The sequence below is a fragment of the Leptodactylus fuscus genome, chromosome 1 (genome assembly GCF_031893055.1).
Source record: "Leptodactylus fuscus isolate aLepFus1 chromosome 1, aLepFus1.hap2, whole genome shotgun sequence".
Lineage (NCBI taxonomy): Eukaryota > Metazoa > Chordata > Amphibia > Anura > Leptodactylidae > Leptodactylus > Leptodactylus fuscus.
The window spans coordinates 305,412,362-305,426,860 of NC_134265.1; the positions used below are offsets into that span (position 1 = coordinate 305,412,362).

Here is a 14,499-nt window from a genome sequence, read left to right on the forward strand (position 1 = left end):
TTAATTTTGAAATTGAAAATTTATCCAGAAACTGGAAACATTTTTTTTCTTTTTTCATGCTGTTTTGAAATGTTTGTCGGCTTTCACAATATTTTTTTAGAAACTCCATAAATGTGCAATACCATATGAAACTGTAGACCACTTCAGGGCTTACGTTAGCCCAATCTGGAAAGTCTCTGGTGATCAATGGTAATGATGTAGGCAAATTGTGGTGTCACATCATCTTTGCCTGCCCTGGCATGTTGGTAACACACGGAGGTCCTGTATCTGTGCCTTCACTTTAGGACAGCTTTTCCGCAGCCTTTGCTTGCATGCACTCCTAAAGAGGACTGAAAAGCCCAGTGACATACAACATCTGAAACGCGCTGTCACGTTGAGCATTTTAATTTTGTTGTTTATCCGAATCCATTCAGCCATTCCAAAGATATAAGCCCTTTTAGTATTAATCCAAATTAAGGTATACTAGTCAAGTGGGTGGTAACATGGCATGGCATAAAGCACACAGACTCCGACCCAAAAAACCCAAGTGTTACCGCCCATTTGGCTAATATATCCTAGTTTGTATCAAGTCTATGTTAGAGCACAGTCAGCGATGACGTGAGGCCGTAATGCCCGCTCTTCTGACTCTGGGAAGATATTGGTGCCAAAATTAAAAGCAGCGATATCTCCAGCATTGGGGCACATACTGGGAAAGTCAACAGCACTCTGAATTCAGCGCACTGACGACTTTCTAGCGATGTATAAAACCACACTTCCATGAAGACATAAAAGGTTCTCTTTAAGTAAGAGTCTTTACTCTTTTCATATAAATCATTCGTTAGATTATATTAAATTAGTCACAATATGGATCACAGATTCAGCTGTATTTGACTGACAGCCTTGGGTTCGGGGTTGTCATAGAATCAGACTGCTAATAATATTCACAGCTCGCAGATAATTTCACAGGCAGGCTTCACATTGTTGTAGTGTTTTGCTAATAGGATGTTGATGTTGAGACTTCAATGATTACCAACACTAGAGGGCTAGCCAAAATGATAGACATTTCTTCTGTATAAACTGTTGGATATTAGAAAAGAACAGTTACTGTGTGTATGAGACTGTGGAAAGTCTGGCTTGCATGTTGGGATTTTAAAGTGTAACTCCCATTTTATGTGGGGTTTTTTTTTTGCTATTGTTGGGGGGGGGGGGTGAACATTTTTGTAATATACTTTATTAATTTGTTAAACTTCCTTTTACTAGAAGTTCCCATTAGCAATGCTCTATCTAAGCATACATAGCGATGAAGCACTTACCAAATTGGGAGGGGGGAGTTTTCATTTCAAATGACCGTGTCTTCGGTTTTATACCATGTAGATAAATGGCGCTGGTATCACAAAAACGCTGAGGTTCTGAGCTTTTTATATACTTGACGTACTAGCTATAACCAAACCTGAGATATCATTAGTTAAAGCAGAGTCAGGAATATGATTTTATATGTAGCATGAACTGATGCATATTAAAGAGGACCTTTCACCATATCCGGGCACATTCAGTTCTATATACTGCCAGAAAGCTGACAGTGCGCTGAATTCAGCCCACTGTCTGTTTTCCCGATCTGTGTACAGTGTGAAGAGCTTACGGTCCGGTACCGTAGCTCTTCTATGGTCAGAAGGGCGTTTCTGACCATTAGCCAGAGACGCCCTTCTGCCTCGCGGCGCCAATCGCGCTGTGCTGTGGAGCGGGGAGGAACGCCCCCTCCCTCTGCTCACACAGCTCATCCATAGACGAGCATTATCAGGGAGGTTAGGGGGCGTTCCTCCCCGGTCACACTGTACAGCGCGATTGGCGCCGCGAGGCAGAAGGACGTCTCTGGCTAATGGTCAGAAACGCCCTTCTGACTGTAAAGCGCTACGGTACCGGGACCGATAGCGCTTTACACCGGGCACAGATCGGGAAATCCGATTCAGCGCACTGTCAGCTTTCTGGCAGTGGTCCCCTTAGCCATAGTGGACCACGGTCCTTGAAACGCGTTAGCTGGCTTTTCTTCTTTTTTTCCTGAACCATGGAAATTTATTAAGATCTATCATGCCTGTGACATAATCTGGATTTTTTATGTGAAGAAAAAATAAAAGCTATGTTTTAAAATAAGGGACACAATAAGGGACACAAGGAGTGGAGCTGGATTCTTTGTTCGCTTTCCATGGATGTTTTCCCATAGCCGATGGGTGGTTTCCGAGTGCAACCTCCATCCCGTGACATAAGGATCATCAACTATCAACATTCATTCGTCTGAATATAGTTCAAGTAAGTGGGCTGTGGTTTCCCTTTCCCCACACCCTTGTTTTCATATACATTAATAAAAGCACACAGGCCTGAGATTAGGTTTTAGTGGTCATGTGGGGGCATCGATGTCATGATAAACAACATCAAAGTGACATGACAATGATGCTTCCCACATGCCTATTGAGAATCAATCACTACAGTGTCTTGGGGCTCGGGGCTACTGACATGAGAGGCTGCCCATTGAAAATAGGTGTGTGTGTACGTGTTTTTTTTTTTTTCCTTTATTCTAATTTTTATGCACCCTTTCTGGCCAAAAAGAAAATAATCTCGAGAGTTTTGGTGTTCAGCACAGGCAAAATAGTAAATGGGTGGTGTGATCCATAATAGTATTACCCAATACACCAAGACAGGCATAGTCTGCGGAGAAGCCCTGCTTCTGTCCAGTAGCCACATTTTCGTATGTACCCACTGAATACAGATTTTCCCTATTGTCCAGCCAGTGAGGATTAGGAAGGCCAGGTGTGAGCACCATTTTATCATCAAAGGAAGCCGAATTGCCTAATAAAGGATATTGAAAAATGTCATAAAACCGCCAGAACTACACATTTATGAAAAAAAACCTGAAACGACAGTTACACTTTAATGAGATTTATCATTTTCACTAAAATTTAAATGAGAAAAACCTTGATCCATGAAATGCTTCACTGTATGCACACAGCAGAGCCAAGCTGATCATAAGCTAAATCATAAGCTTTTATGTTGCCTAATAAAAAGAGACAATTTAGTGAATTAAGATGGAATATGAGCAATAGTGTGAACCCTCTGCCTAAATGTTTGTATTGATTTCTAAAATGTTGTACTTCTGTACTGAATATAGGACACTATAGCCAAGCGCTTTATCTAAATAATGTTACCTTTTCTATTTCAAGGTAAATTGACAGCGGTGGTCCTTGGGCACAGGGAGTGAAGCAAATTGCTTCAAAGAATAGTAAAAAAAAAAAAATAAATAGTAAGATATAAATGTTACGTTTTACAGTGACTGTTATTTGCTTGGTGGATATACTTTCCTTATAATATCTCTCCCTAATAACTATTTCCTTTGATACTGTATCAAGGCTTTTCAGTAAACAAATCAAATAAAGATTCATCAATGAATGTCAAATATAAATGCAATAACAAATATATATACATGTATATGTGTATATATATATATATATATATATATATATATATATATATACAGTTTCTATAAAAAAGGATTTACCCCTTTTCCTGCTTTCATGTGCCATATTAAAACATACTGAATTTAAAAGGAAGGCATATCATCTATATGTATACCTGAGTTTGCATCTGAAGGTAAAATATCTGCAGGGTTTTCCTGGGCAATCTGTTCTATGATCTATAAGCTTTCCTATATGGTGTCCTATAAGCTAATGTACACAATATTTGCTGAAGAACATTTTGCGTATAGCTTTGAGGCTGTGGGCATGTACAATAAGAAACAGCTTGCCCCCCTCTCCTATCGATTATACCTGGTTTGGTTTATTTACATGCTATTCTGCCAGGAGTAACTGTGCAATAGCAAACAAATAGCTGAGATAATCCCAAGCAACCTTGATATAAGGGATCAAGGAACACTGAACTACAAATATAGAGCATGTATATGGAGATTACCACTACATTCTAGTATTTACCATGCAGATACGACACGACACAGGAAGAGCGCAATCTATAAACAGTCAGGAAAGCTGCTTGCTGTCTGTGTGGTTACAGATGAGATATTATTCACAAACAGTCATAAGTGCGTGCAAGTGCATAGAAGACTTTTTCCTTAGATTTTAAGCTGTGAAATGCTGCAGATTGTTCAGTCCTTGTACTTTGGCGTGTGAGGCTGTGATTAGAATCAGCCCCTCTCATCTGCATTCACTGTGTGAAGAGAGAAAAAACCCATTTCCCCCTCTCACCTCACGGTCTTTCCATCTTGTTTATCTAATTTATCTAGGGAAGTACTTGCACGGTAACAAAGGAGTCAGCTATAAGGGAGCCTTCACATGGAGTTACGCTGTGCTCATTCTAATTGCAAAAACACGTTCAGAATGAGCGCGTAAAAAGCAGCTCCCATTGACTTGAATGGGAGCCGGCATACGTGCGCTCCCCATTGAAATCAATGGGAGGCTTTTTTCCCTATTGCTCCCTATTTCCCTACATGCGTAATACATTGAAAGCAATAGGGAAAAAAGCCTCCCATTGATTTCAATGGGGAGCGCACGTATGCCGGCTCCCATTCAAGTCAATGGGAGCTGCTTTTTACGCGCTCATTCTGAACGTGTTTTTGCAATTAGAATGAGCACAGCGTAACTCCGTGTGAAGGCTCCCAAAATTAGCTAGAAGGAAGAGAGCTAATGGCAGAAACTTTTAGGATAAGCCTCACATAGTTAGCCACAGCAAAAAAAAAGCACTTTGGGAAAAACCGTGACGGCAACGCATAATGGTATATTCCATATTCCACAGTGTTTCTGCTTCCATTATACCTATAGGGCAACCATGCTGCAACACCATTCTACATGGGGCTAAAGATATCTGTAGTACCAACACTGGGGAAACTTTCAAGATTAAACATCACTTATCATGTGATTCCAAATTTGTCATCTACGTCTTGCAGTGCCCTTGTGGCCTGCAATACGTGGGACGTACCATTCGAACACTTAGAGAAAGGTTAAACAAGCACCGCTCCAATGTTCTGAATAAATTTGAAAAACACAGTGTGTCCAGACATGCAGCCCGTTATCATAACGGTGATTTTAGGGAGTTCACGGTGGTCCCGGTAGACCATATACCAGAGACATACCACAATAGATTTCAGCTTCTCCGACGCCGTGAAATGTTCTGGATCTATTGTCTCAATTCGCTGGTCCCCACAGGATTAAACGAGGCTTTGGAGGATATAACGGGCTAAGTTTTTCCACAATTATTTTTGTGTCCCAGGGCAAGCTGGCTTCGGGCTATTACCTCATCCAGTTTTTACATTTTTTATATTTATACAGTAGTTATTTTTATTATCACCAATGTTTCACTGTATACATGGGTATCATTCTATTTAACTAAATTTATGTTTATATTTTAGTAGTTATTTTGAGCTGATGATTTTATGCCTATTTATGGAATCCTTTCCTTTATCCTTGAAATTATTGTCTTTATAAGTAGGTATTAGCCGTACCACTTTTTATCACCCAATCCTCTTACAACCAACATTCCCCCTTCCGTGGGGGGTTATATGGGATTGGTATTGATGCAATCAATGATATTGTTACAAAATGTTCTTCTTTTCTTTTTAACCTTTACTCTTGTTATTTTATCTATTATTGTATTTGCGGTCATTTTAACCTCATTACGCCAACATCTTTTTTATTTGAATGTTTTAATTTTGCTAATCATGTGAGGGGATAGAACCCCTGACCCTTTGTGAGTGGGGTTTCCAATCGTTTGAACACATCAACTGCTCCGTAGGCGCTTCCAACAGACACTGATAGTCCGCAGCGTCTGACACAGTTCAGAGCGTCTCGGACTGGTGCACTATTCTGCGCATGCGCAGGCCGGTCGAGCAGACGCATGCGCGTTCTGTATCTCGAGACGTGCTGCCGGAGATTGATATGGGCACACGTGCATCTCAGAGCGCGTGCGCCCGCGCGGGAAGCAGCAGCTTCCTCTATCCACTCCCACCAATGATTTAAATCATTGTGCCTTCCGCTGGGCTGCGAACCCTTTCTCCCAGCGGTGAAGGTAAGACACTCTCATACATATTTTGTTTATCCGGGGGGTGTTGTGTTTTAAGGTTTGCTATGGTTGAACTGGACTGAATTGGGCACAGTCCAGTATTGGATCATGGGTCACACTTACTCATATGTATTTGAAACCTCTATAGCCCCCATGTATGTGTATTGGGGAGCATTATGTCAGGCAAACGTTGTATGAACAACTTAAAGGGTTTGGCTGGTACACAAAAAATTTTGATGGCTAGTCTATTTTAATGACATCCACTTAAAAGAAGGAGATTGTTACCTCCTAATACTATCGTGTTTGTATCATGAGTCTATGACTTTTTGAATGTTTAAATGTGTTTTGTGGCGCAAATATGCATTATATATGCTGGGTATATTTTTCTTGTTTGTTTGTGATGTTACATTAACTAATACACCTGAAGAAGGGTGTGGTTATACGCCCGAAATGCGTTGTGTGTGAGTTTGATGCCAATAAATCTGTATTTTCCGAATAAGAAGAGCGCAGTTCCTTTTTGCCGGATTCATCTGGGATCCGGTTTGTTTGGTCCTTTGTGTATACGATTATACACCCATGTGGTGTAAGGAACATGCTGCCTCAATCCGAAGAGTAACCCTTCGGTCACCTCATATTGTGATTTCAGAGTTGTGACTTGGACTCACAACCCTACAAGGTGAGCGTCATTCCTCTGTTTAATTTTTTAAACGCTTATAAGAATACTACACTACGGTCTGCTCGGTGTCCATATTCCCTTTTGTTTTTGAGACAAGTTGTGGATGGGATTCACTAGAATCTCATCCACCTTGCAGTTACTGTAAAATGCAACATTTACGCCACATGGGGCCCCTGGCCTTAGAGAGGTTTTTTAGACAAAAAAGCAGCAATATTTTTAATTGTAATGCGTTGCATGTTTTTCCAGAACCACCTGCTCTATGAAATAAGACACCTATAAGATACCTATCACCGGCAGTTTTCCTATAGCAGAAATAGAGAAGCATAGGTGCACTACTACTTCTTGTATACATTCTGCTATATATATGTCAGGATCTGAGTTATTTATAAAATGGTCGTGTTTTTGGTTGGTGTCCATCTGGGAATTTGAGCTGGTGTCTTGTGGTTCTCTGGTCAATTCTCTTTGCCACTGAGCTGTTGGGGTAGTCTTTGGGTATCTGTCACAGTGTCTACTTGAGCTTGCTTTGTGCCTCGGAGGATGTGACCTTCAGGTGTGTGTTATAGTCATTAACCTATCAGGTCTTTCCGGGGTCTGTATAAGCCTGACTGCTGGCTTCAGTCCTTGCTGGTTTTCGTGGTTACCAGCTAGGATTCTTGGCCCAGTCTAAAAGGAGAGGTAGTTGGAGTTATACGGTTTCAGGAGCTGTATTGGTAGTGGTGTTCGTTTTGTTCTGTGTGAGAGTCTGCTTTTCCCTTATATATTCCTACTCAACCCCTGTCCTGCATTTCTGACTACCTGTCACTCTTTGGTTTTAGTGAGTTCTGTTTTGGGTTTCAGGTATGTTTTCCCCTGTCCTGTGATACCTTTCCTCACTACTCCACTCTTCCTCTCCTCAATTCCTGTTGTGTATTTAGTGGTTGTGCTGCGCCTATTAGTTCTGCAGCTGACCTATCTTTTCGCTAGGGGGTGACCGTCTCTAGTTTCCCAGTTCCTAGCCTCTTTCAGCTCTCATCCTACCTGTCTTTAGGTCTTCACGTTTAGAGAGCCAGTAGTTGTCCGGGCCGAGCTTAGCTCAGCCACAGCTGACCAACACCCTCAGGCAGGGCCTAGTCAGCCGTCGTAGCACCAGGGACAGCTTACCTTACTGTTTCCCTAGCAGTGCAAGCACAATTTAGTACCACGGCTGTCGGGTATAACCGTGACAATATACCCCATTGGTGGATTCACAGTTACACTACTCATTACTGCTCTGTATTATCTTCCATTCTGCTGCCTCTATAGCCGATTCCTGCTTGGAAACCTAACATTTAAAAATCAAGCTAAATTTTGTACACTGATGAAAATGAAGGATGTATGGATCAAGAATGCATGCACACACATGAAAGCTGATTCTGTAAAGTCACCAAAAATTGAAAGGACTCTTTAAAGAGTATGTATACACCCTACGAGATACCTTTAAGACCAAATAAATGTATTTTTCCTTTTAACAAATGCATGGTCGACTTTTTCCTCTTTGTGGTCTGTTGCCCAGAATTTAAATGCATATTCAATATGAGACCAGTTTTTGGAAAGCAGCAAGAATTTTTCTCTGCCTCTTCTTTTTTCCTGTTTTTTAATGCACAGCAGTATCCCGCTGGCCCGAGCAGCAGCTGTTTGACATGGCAAGCTGTTATGTAGTCTATGATATACAAGTGTAGCCAGATTCTTCCCCACTAGTAGTTATTATTATTTATTTTTAGGCACCATTAATTCCATGTACAAGTACATGCTAACAGTGACAATAGTTCTAGCTATACTTCCTAGGAGGTATAGAGAATGATCCACTAGTAGTTCTTCTGGGAGGGGCAGAGCATAAAGATTTAACCCTCAAATGTGGGGATTTACATTTATTGACATTGTATATTATTGGCTTAAAGGATGCCCAACATGTTGGAAGAGATTTATTTCTATTCTCCTAAAGTTAGGATAGAAATACACTGGACTATTACTGGCAAATTGATCATCATGATGTTACTTTTCGCCTGTATTGCCAAAATTTCGTCTTTGATGCCAATATGCAAATTAGCTCTTTGGAGCACCTAGGGTGTTGCCATTGCTCCGAAGAGGTAAGCGGCAATGCTCTCATTGCTTCAAGGAGCTCATTTGTCTATTGACAGCAATTGTAATATCTTTGCAACAGAGGCACCGATTCATAAGGCAAAAATACCATTTGAGCCAGATGACCCTAACCTAGCTATCTGTGGAGCTGGATTAATATGAAGGGTTCTTATGGCAGGCTACTATTAAGGAATAATGATCCCAGCACGGAATCTTGTGGTGTATTGCTATAATAGTGGACCCTCTAGTGTCAAATTCAATGACCGTTTTTTCTATCGCTGATGTTCAGATCAATTTTCAATCCATTTACAAACTATGACATATAACGAAGGATGACAATATAAATTGACGTGACCGGACTGGATACAAGGCAAGATTGAATGAAAAATGTTCTAGGTTTATTGATCAAACCAACAAGCATGGTCACGGGCGGTTTTGGAACTGGGAGTGGATCCAAAAAGAATTAAAAAAGTTTAAAGTAAAGCCTAATACTTCTCTCTTTTATATATACTCCTGTGTTTGGCTCAAACATACTGCATAAAAAACTGCATGTGGTTTCAGCCGTAAATAGGTCAGAACATTCATAAAAATGATAAAGTGCCGATAGTATATCTATATGCACTAGACTCCATGGAGGTGGAGGATTTATCAAGTCCACTCGCCATTAAACTGGTGTAAAATAGTTGCACATTGGTAAAATAGTTGCATGCTTACTATTCTACTCTGTTTCCATAACTCCCATTCGCTTCCATGGTAGTTACGGATTCGGCGTAGTGCAGAGTGACGGTTTACACACAATCTGATCATAGCTGAAAGTCTTCTCAGTGAGATTGCAGCTGGGTAAGGGTCCATTCACACGGAGGAAAATGGTGAGTAATTTGGTGTGAGTGGGTGTTCTATCTAGAGCCTCCGACACTGCGCCAGTCTAAAGTGGCGGATGGATACCCGATGGACTCCATTATAGTCAGTGGCTTCCTTCGGTTCCTTGTTGTCAATCATTAGACAGATTGTTTAGACTGTTTTCTTCTGTACCTACGAAGGAACAGAAGAACAAGCCAAAACAACACAGATGTGAACCCACCTCGTCCCCTAAAAAATGCACCAAAACCAACATGCTTTGTAAGGGCTCGTTCAAATCTGTGCCCAGTTTCCGTTCTGCAGGTTTCCGTTTCCTGCACAAAACTGAGCAGGAGATGGAAACCTGCAGGACTCTTTCAAACCCATTCTTTTGCCGGTGAGCATTTTATGCTCTCCACCGCGAAACCGTTTTTTTTAAAAAATCGGACACAGAGTCGGACATGCAGTACTCTGTGTTTGGTTTTAAAAAAAAACTGTTTTGTGGCGGAGAGCATAAAATGCTCATCGGCGCACACAGCCGGACCAGGTCTGACAGCTTTCCGTCTTCTGCATTCAGCTTTCCGTCTTCTGTGTGAACCTAGCGTAAGTAGTATATTTGTATGTAGTGCATTTTATACTTCTTTTTATCCGTCACTATAACATCTTTGTGCTGTATTTTTGACCAAAGAAAACTCACAAAACTCCATGAAAATTTTTTGTGTGAAACTGTAAGCAGCAATAGAAAATATGTCCAGAATAAATGTCCAGAATAAATATACAATATATTATACAATCCATACATTCATAACCTTCTATTTTTATATTTTATTCACTTTTAGCTACTATGGCATACTTATACTGACCTTGCCAGGCTTTGGCATAAAAGTATTCAGCACAGAAAATCCTATTAGGAAGTTGCCTTGAACAAACAGCTTAATTTCAGTTCACTTTTATAGCTCTTTACTTTTTTTTATTTCATAATCTCTTTCTACCTTGAAAAATGGGCCCATTATCTCTCCCAGTAGGCCCATTGCTGTTGGTTGTCATATATAACCTAGCTTTGAGAATGTTCAAAATTTGGATTTAGCCCTAAGGGGCTTAACTGCATTTCTAGTTTACTATCCGTCAAATTAAATTTTCTTTCATGAATAAAATGCAATATCATTATTAAAATAGTTGAGTTTTTTTCTCTTTTTATTCATTAAATAAAGACATGATTACTGTATATTAGTCTCTAAAGGATACGAAATTGTGCTGTGTTTGCCTTGTATAGAGTATTAGAAATTCAAGCAAACTTTTTTTCCTGGCATTAAAGGGCTGGATGGTTTTCTTTAGTGTAGATCATAAAGCTCTTACCTGTAACCTGTAAAGCCTCTGTTTTTAAATAGAATGTGAAACACTGGTTTCTAGTGAACAGAATATATTATATTGTGGAGTTTTTATACTAATATAGGCATATTGTTGACCTCTCACCTTTCCTGATTTGTTTGTTATCATACATTGTTATATTCACTATGAAATAGCCATTCTAGAGAATCATTTTTGTGTGCGCCTCTGTTATCCCTGCTAGATAATTTTTTGGTTAAAGGGATTCTACCATTGAGGAAACTCATTTTTAACTAAGCATATATTTGCATACACTTTAGAAAGGCTAAGCCACACATACCTTTTGTTTGTTAATCCTCCCAGATGTTTTTGAATTAGCCTGCTTTTATTGATATACTAATTAGCCAGCAGTGAGCACTGGAAGTCTCAGTGAGTACTGTCTGCTGTATGTACACATTGGGGAGGTGAGAGCAGGGGGGCTGATGAGTCAGCAGCAGCAGCAGCCTCCCTGCTCTCACCTGAGTGAGCACTGTGTGCTTTACACTCAGCACACAGTGCTAACTGAGCTTACATTGCTCATTGCTGGCTAATCAGCATATCAATAAAAGCGGGCTAATTCAAAAATGTCTGAGGGGATTCATAAACAAAAGGTATGTATGAAATAGCCTTTCTAAAGGCTACGCAAATATATGTTTAGTTAAAAATGAGTTTCCCCGATGATAGAATCCCTTTAAATAGGGGTTACCAGTTATGGGCGTATCCCTACACATTTTAGAATTTTCCGCTTTAGTGCCAACTGCGTACGGACACACCACAGTAGCATGCTGAATAACACACCGTTGACAGTTGATTCAAAAATTTGAAGGCAGAATAAAAGAGAAACATATAGTTATAAGAAAAGATTAACCTGAATTAAGCAGATCCCACCATAACGGTTTTTCATTTTTTGATTTTTACTCTAAGGCATAGCTTTTTTAATTTTTGCTCACAGAGCCATATGAGAACTTATTTTTTTTAGGTCAGATTGTACTTTGTAGAGGTACCATTTAATATTCCGGAAGCTGCAAACAAAATTCAGAATTGGGGGTTTAGAAAGGAAACTGCATTTGAATCATTTCCTTATGGGTTTTGTTGTTATGCCGTTCACTGTGCAGCCAAAATGACATTCCTTATATTATGAAGGTTGTTACAATTATGTAATATCAAATTTATTGGGTTTTTGTTATGTTTTAATACTTTAACAAAGATCCAAAAATTAAAAAAAAAAAAAAATCTTCAAGTTGTCATTCTTATACCAATAACTTTTTTTTATATATAGTTTTAATACAAGACTGCATAAGGCATCTTTTTTGTGGGGAATTTTGGGTCCAACAACTACCGTATAAACTCGAGTATAAGCCGACCCAAATATAAGCTGAGGCCCTTAATTTTACCACAAAAAACCTGGGACTCGAGTATAAGCCTGCTGATAAAAAGTCTGGTCATGTGCATTGCGGCTCAGTAACTCCATGTGCCTCATAGTAATAGCAGTTAACCCCATCATGTCCCTCACATTAACCCCCTGTGTGCCTCACATAAGAGTTACTGATATGTGGAACATATGGAGGTAATAATTAGGTGTCTTCATTTTTTTTTTTTTTTTTTTTCTTATGGTAGAGTTGGAAGGGACCTCAAGGGCCATCGGGTCCAACCCCCTGCGAGTGCAGGTTTTCCTAAATCATCCCAGCTATATGTTTATCCAGATTACTCTTGAAGATTTCCATTGATGGAGCGCCCACCACCTCCCGTGGCAGCCTATTCCACTGTCTCACTACCCTCACTGTCAGAAAGTTTTTCCTAATGTCTAATCTGTATCTCTTTCCCTTTAGTTTCATCCCATTGCTTCTTGTACTTCCTTGTGCTAATGAGAATAGGGTAGATCCCTCTGCACTGTGACTACCTTTCAGATATTTGTAGACTGCTATTAAATCTCCCCTCAGCCTTCTCTTCTGCAAACTAAACAATCCTTTATTAGTACCCTCATGTGTCTCACATATTAGTATGGGGCACACAGGGGTTAATATGAGGGACATGATGGGGGTAACTGTTATTAATGTGAGGCACATGGAGTTACTGAAACTAAATTAATAACCCCAAATGCCTGACATTACTAGGCAGAGTAATTAAAGGAAGGGACCTGTGTGCGTCACTTTACTGTAGCTTCCTCTCCTCCATACAACAGACATCTTTCATAAGACACAATGAATCCTGGCCACTCATCTGCAGGGTAGATGCTAAATCCTATTGTGCTAAAGGACCTCTGATGACCATATGATCGGACTCTGGTGTGGGCGGAGCTAATAGGATTTAGACTCAGCCTTATCTGCAGATGTTACATACCAGTGGCTACAGGATCTTTGATGACATCACAGTCACATGACCTAATGACAAGCCAATCACAGAGCAGTAGCACTAAAGGACCTCCCCCTTCCAGGTCCTTCCAGTTGTCTGTGCTCCGTGGACCCTGACTCGTGTATAAGCCGAGGAGAGCTTTATTAGCATGAAAAATGTGCTGAAAAAGTCGGCTTATACTCGAGTATATACGGCAAGCAAAGTTCCTCTAATTCAGGTAAAATCTAGTGATAGAATTCCATTGAAAGCAAATTTGTAACTATTTATCTAATTTTACAATATAAATAATTGTATAGTATAACTAAAAGATGTTTAAACTAATCAGAATCTGTCACTTTATTTTCCGTTCCAACTTCACCCAAAACTGTCCTAAACTCCAACTCCATAGCTCTGTCTGTCACAGGAAGTCTAGTCTCGATGAAGGGCTGGTCTTCTGAAAGAGGTGGTCTTGTGAGTAGGTTTCACTGTAACCTTAACCATTGTTATCCTAATACTCTTTTTCTTGTCTTACATTGTAGGTCTCATCTTCACCATTAGTACTAGGACTGTATATGTAATATTGAGTGTAACGGTTTCTTTTGCAGACAAGCTAATGAAGAATACCAAGTACTTGCAAATTCTTGGCGATATTCTTCAGCATTTTCCAACAAACTTTTCTTCACCATTGTGGACTACGATGAAGGAGCTGATGTTTTCCAGCAGGTAGATACTTCTATTTCTCCTTGTATGCCTAAAACATATTTAAAGTGCCCTCCCAACCCCTAAAGCACACACAAAAAGGTATTTTTTAGAGTAGCTCATGACAGTTGCCAAGTAAGAAGCTAACCATGGGAGGATTACTATGGATTTTCAGGGAACATGGGGCAATCTTGTCAAGTTGCAGGATATTTTGTTATTTTTTATTTTTGCAGTCAGTTTTGTAAAAGTCCCTTCAAGATAAGTTCCATTTTCTCCTTGAAAAGCTTAACATATAGAATTATGGTGCTGCACAATTTGCTGGAGCATCACGCAACCTTTTTTTTTTTCAGTGCTTTTTTTCAGTGCTGTATGTGTTTACGCAGAATTGTCTGGGAAAGCAGCTCTAACTTTATTTTTCAGTTCCAAGTCATACAAGGGCATATGTGGGAAACTTTTTA

The 14,499-nt window shown here is 39.9% G+C and overlaps 1 protein-coding gene across 1 annotated transcript in view; it reads left to right on the forward strand.

The window, feature by feature from the left end:
* TUSC3 (tumor suppressor candidate 3) overlaps positions 1–14,499 on the forward strand; it is a 179,744-nt gene that overhangs the window by 89,791 nt on the left and 75,454 nt on the right. The window contains exon 3 of the mRNA XM_075258749.1: positions 13,948–14,065. Within this exon, the coding sequence (XP_075114850.1) occupies positions 13,948–14,065 (118 nt within the window). The remainder of the gene's footprint in view (positions 1–13,947; positions 14,066–14,499) is intronic.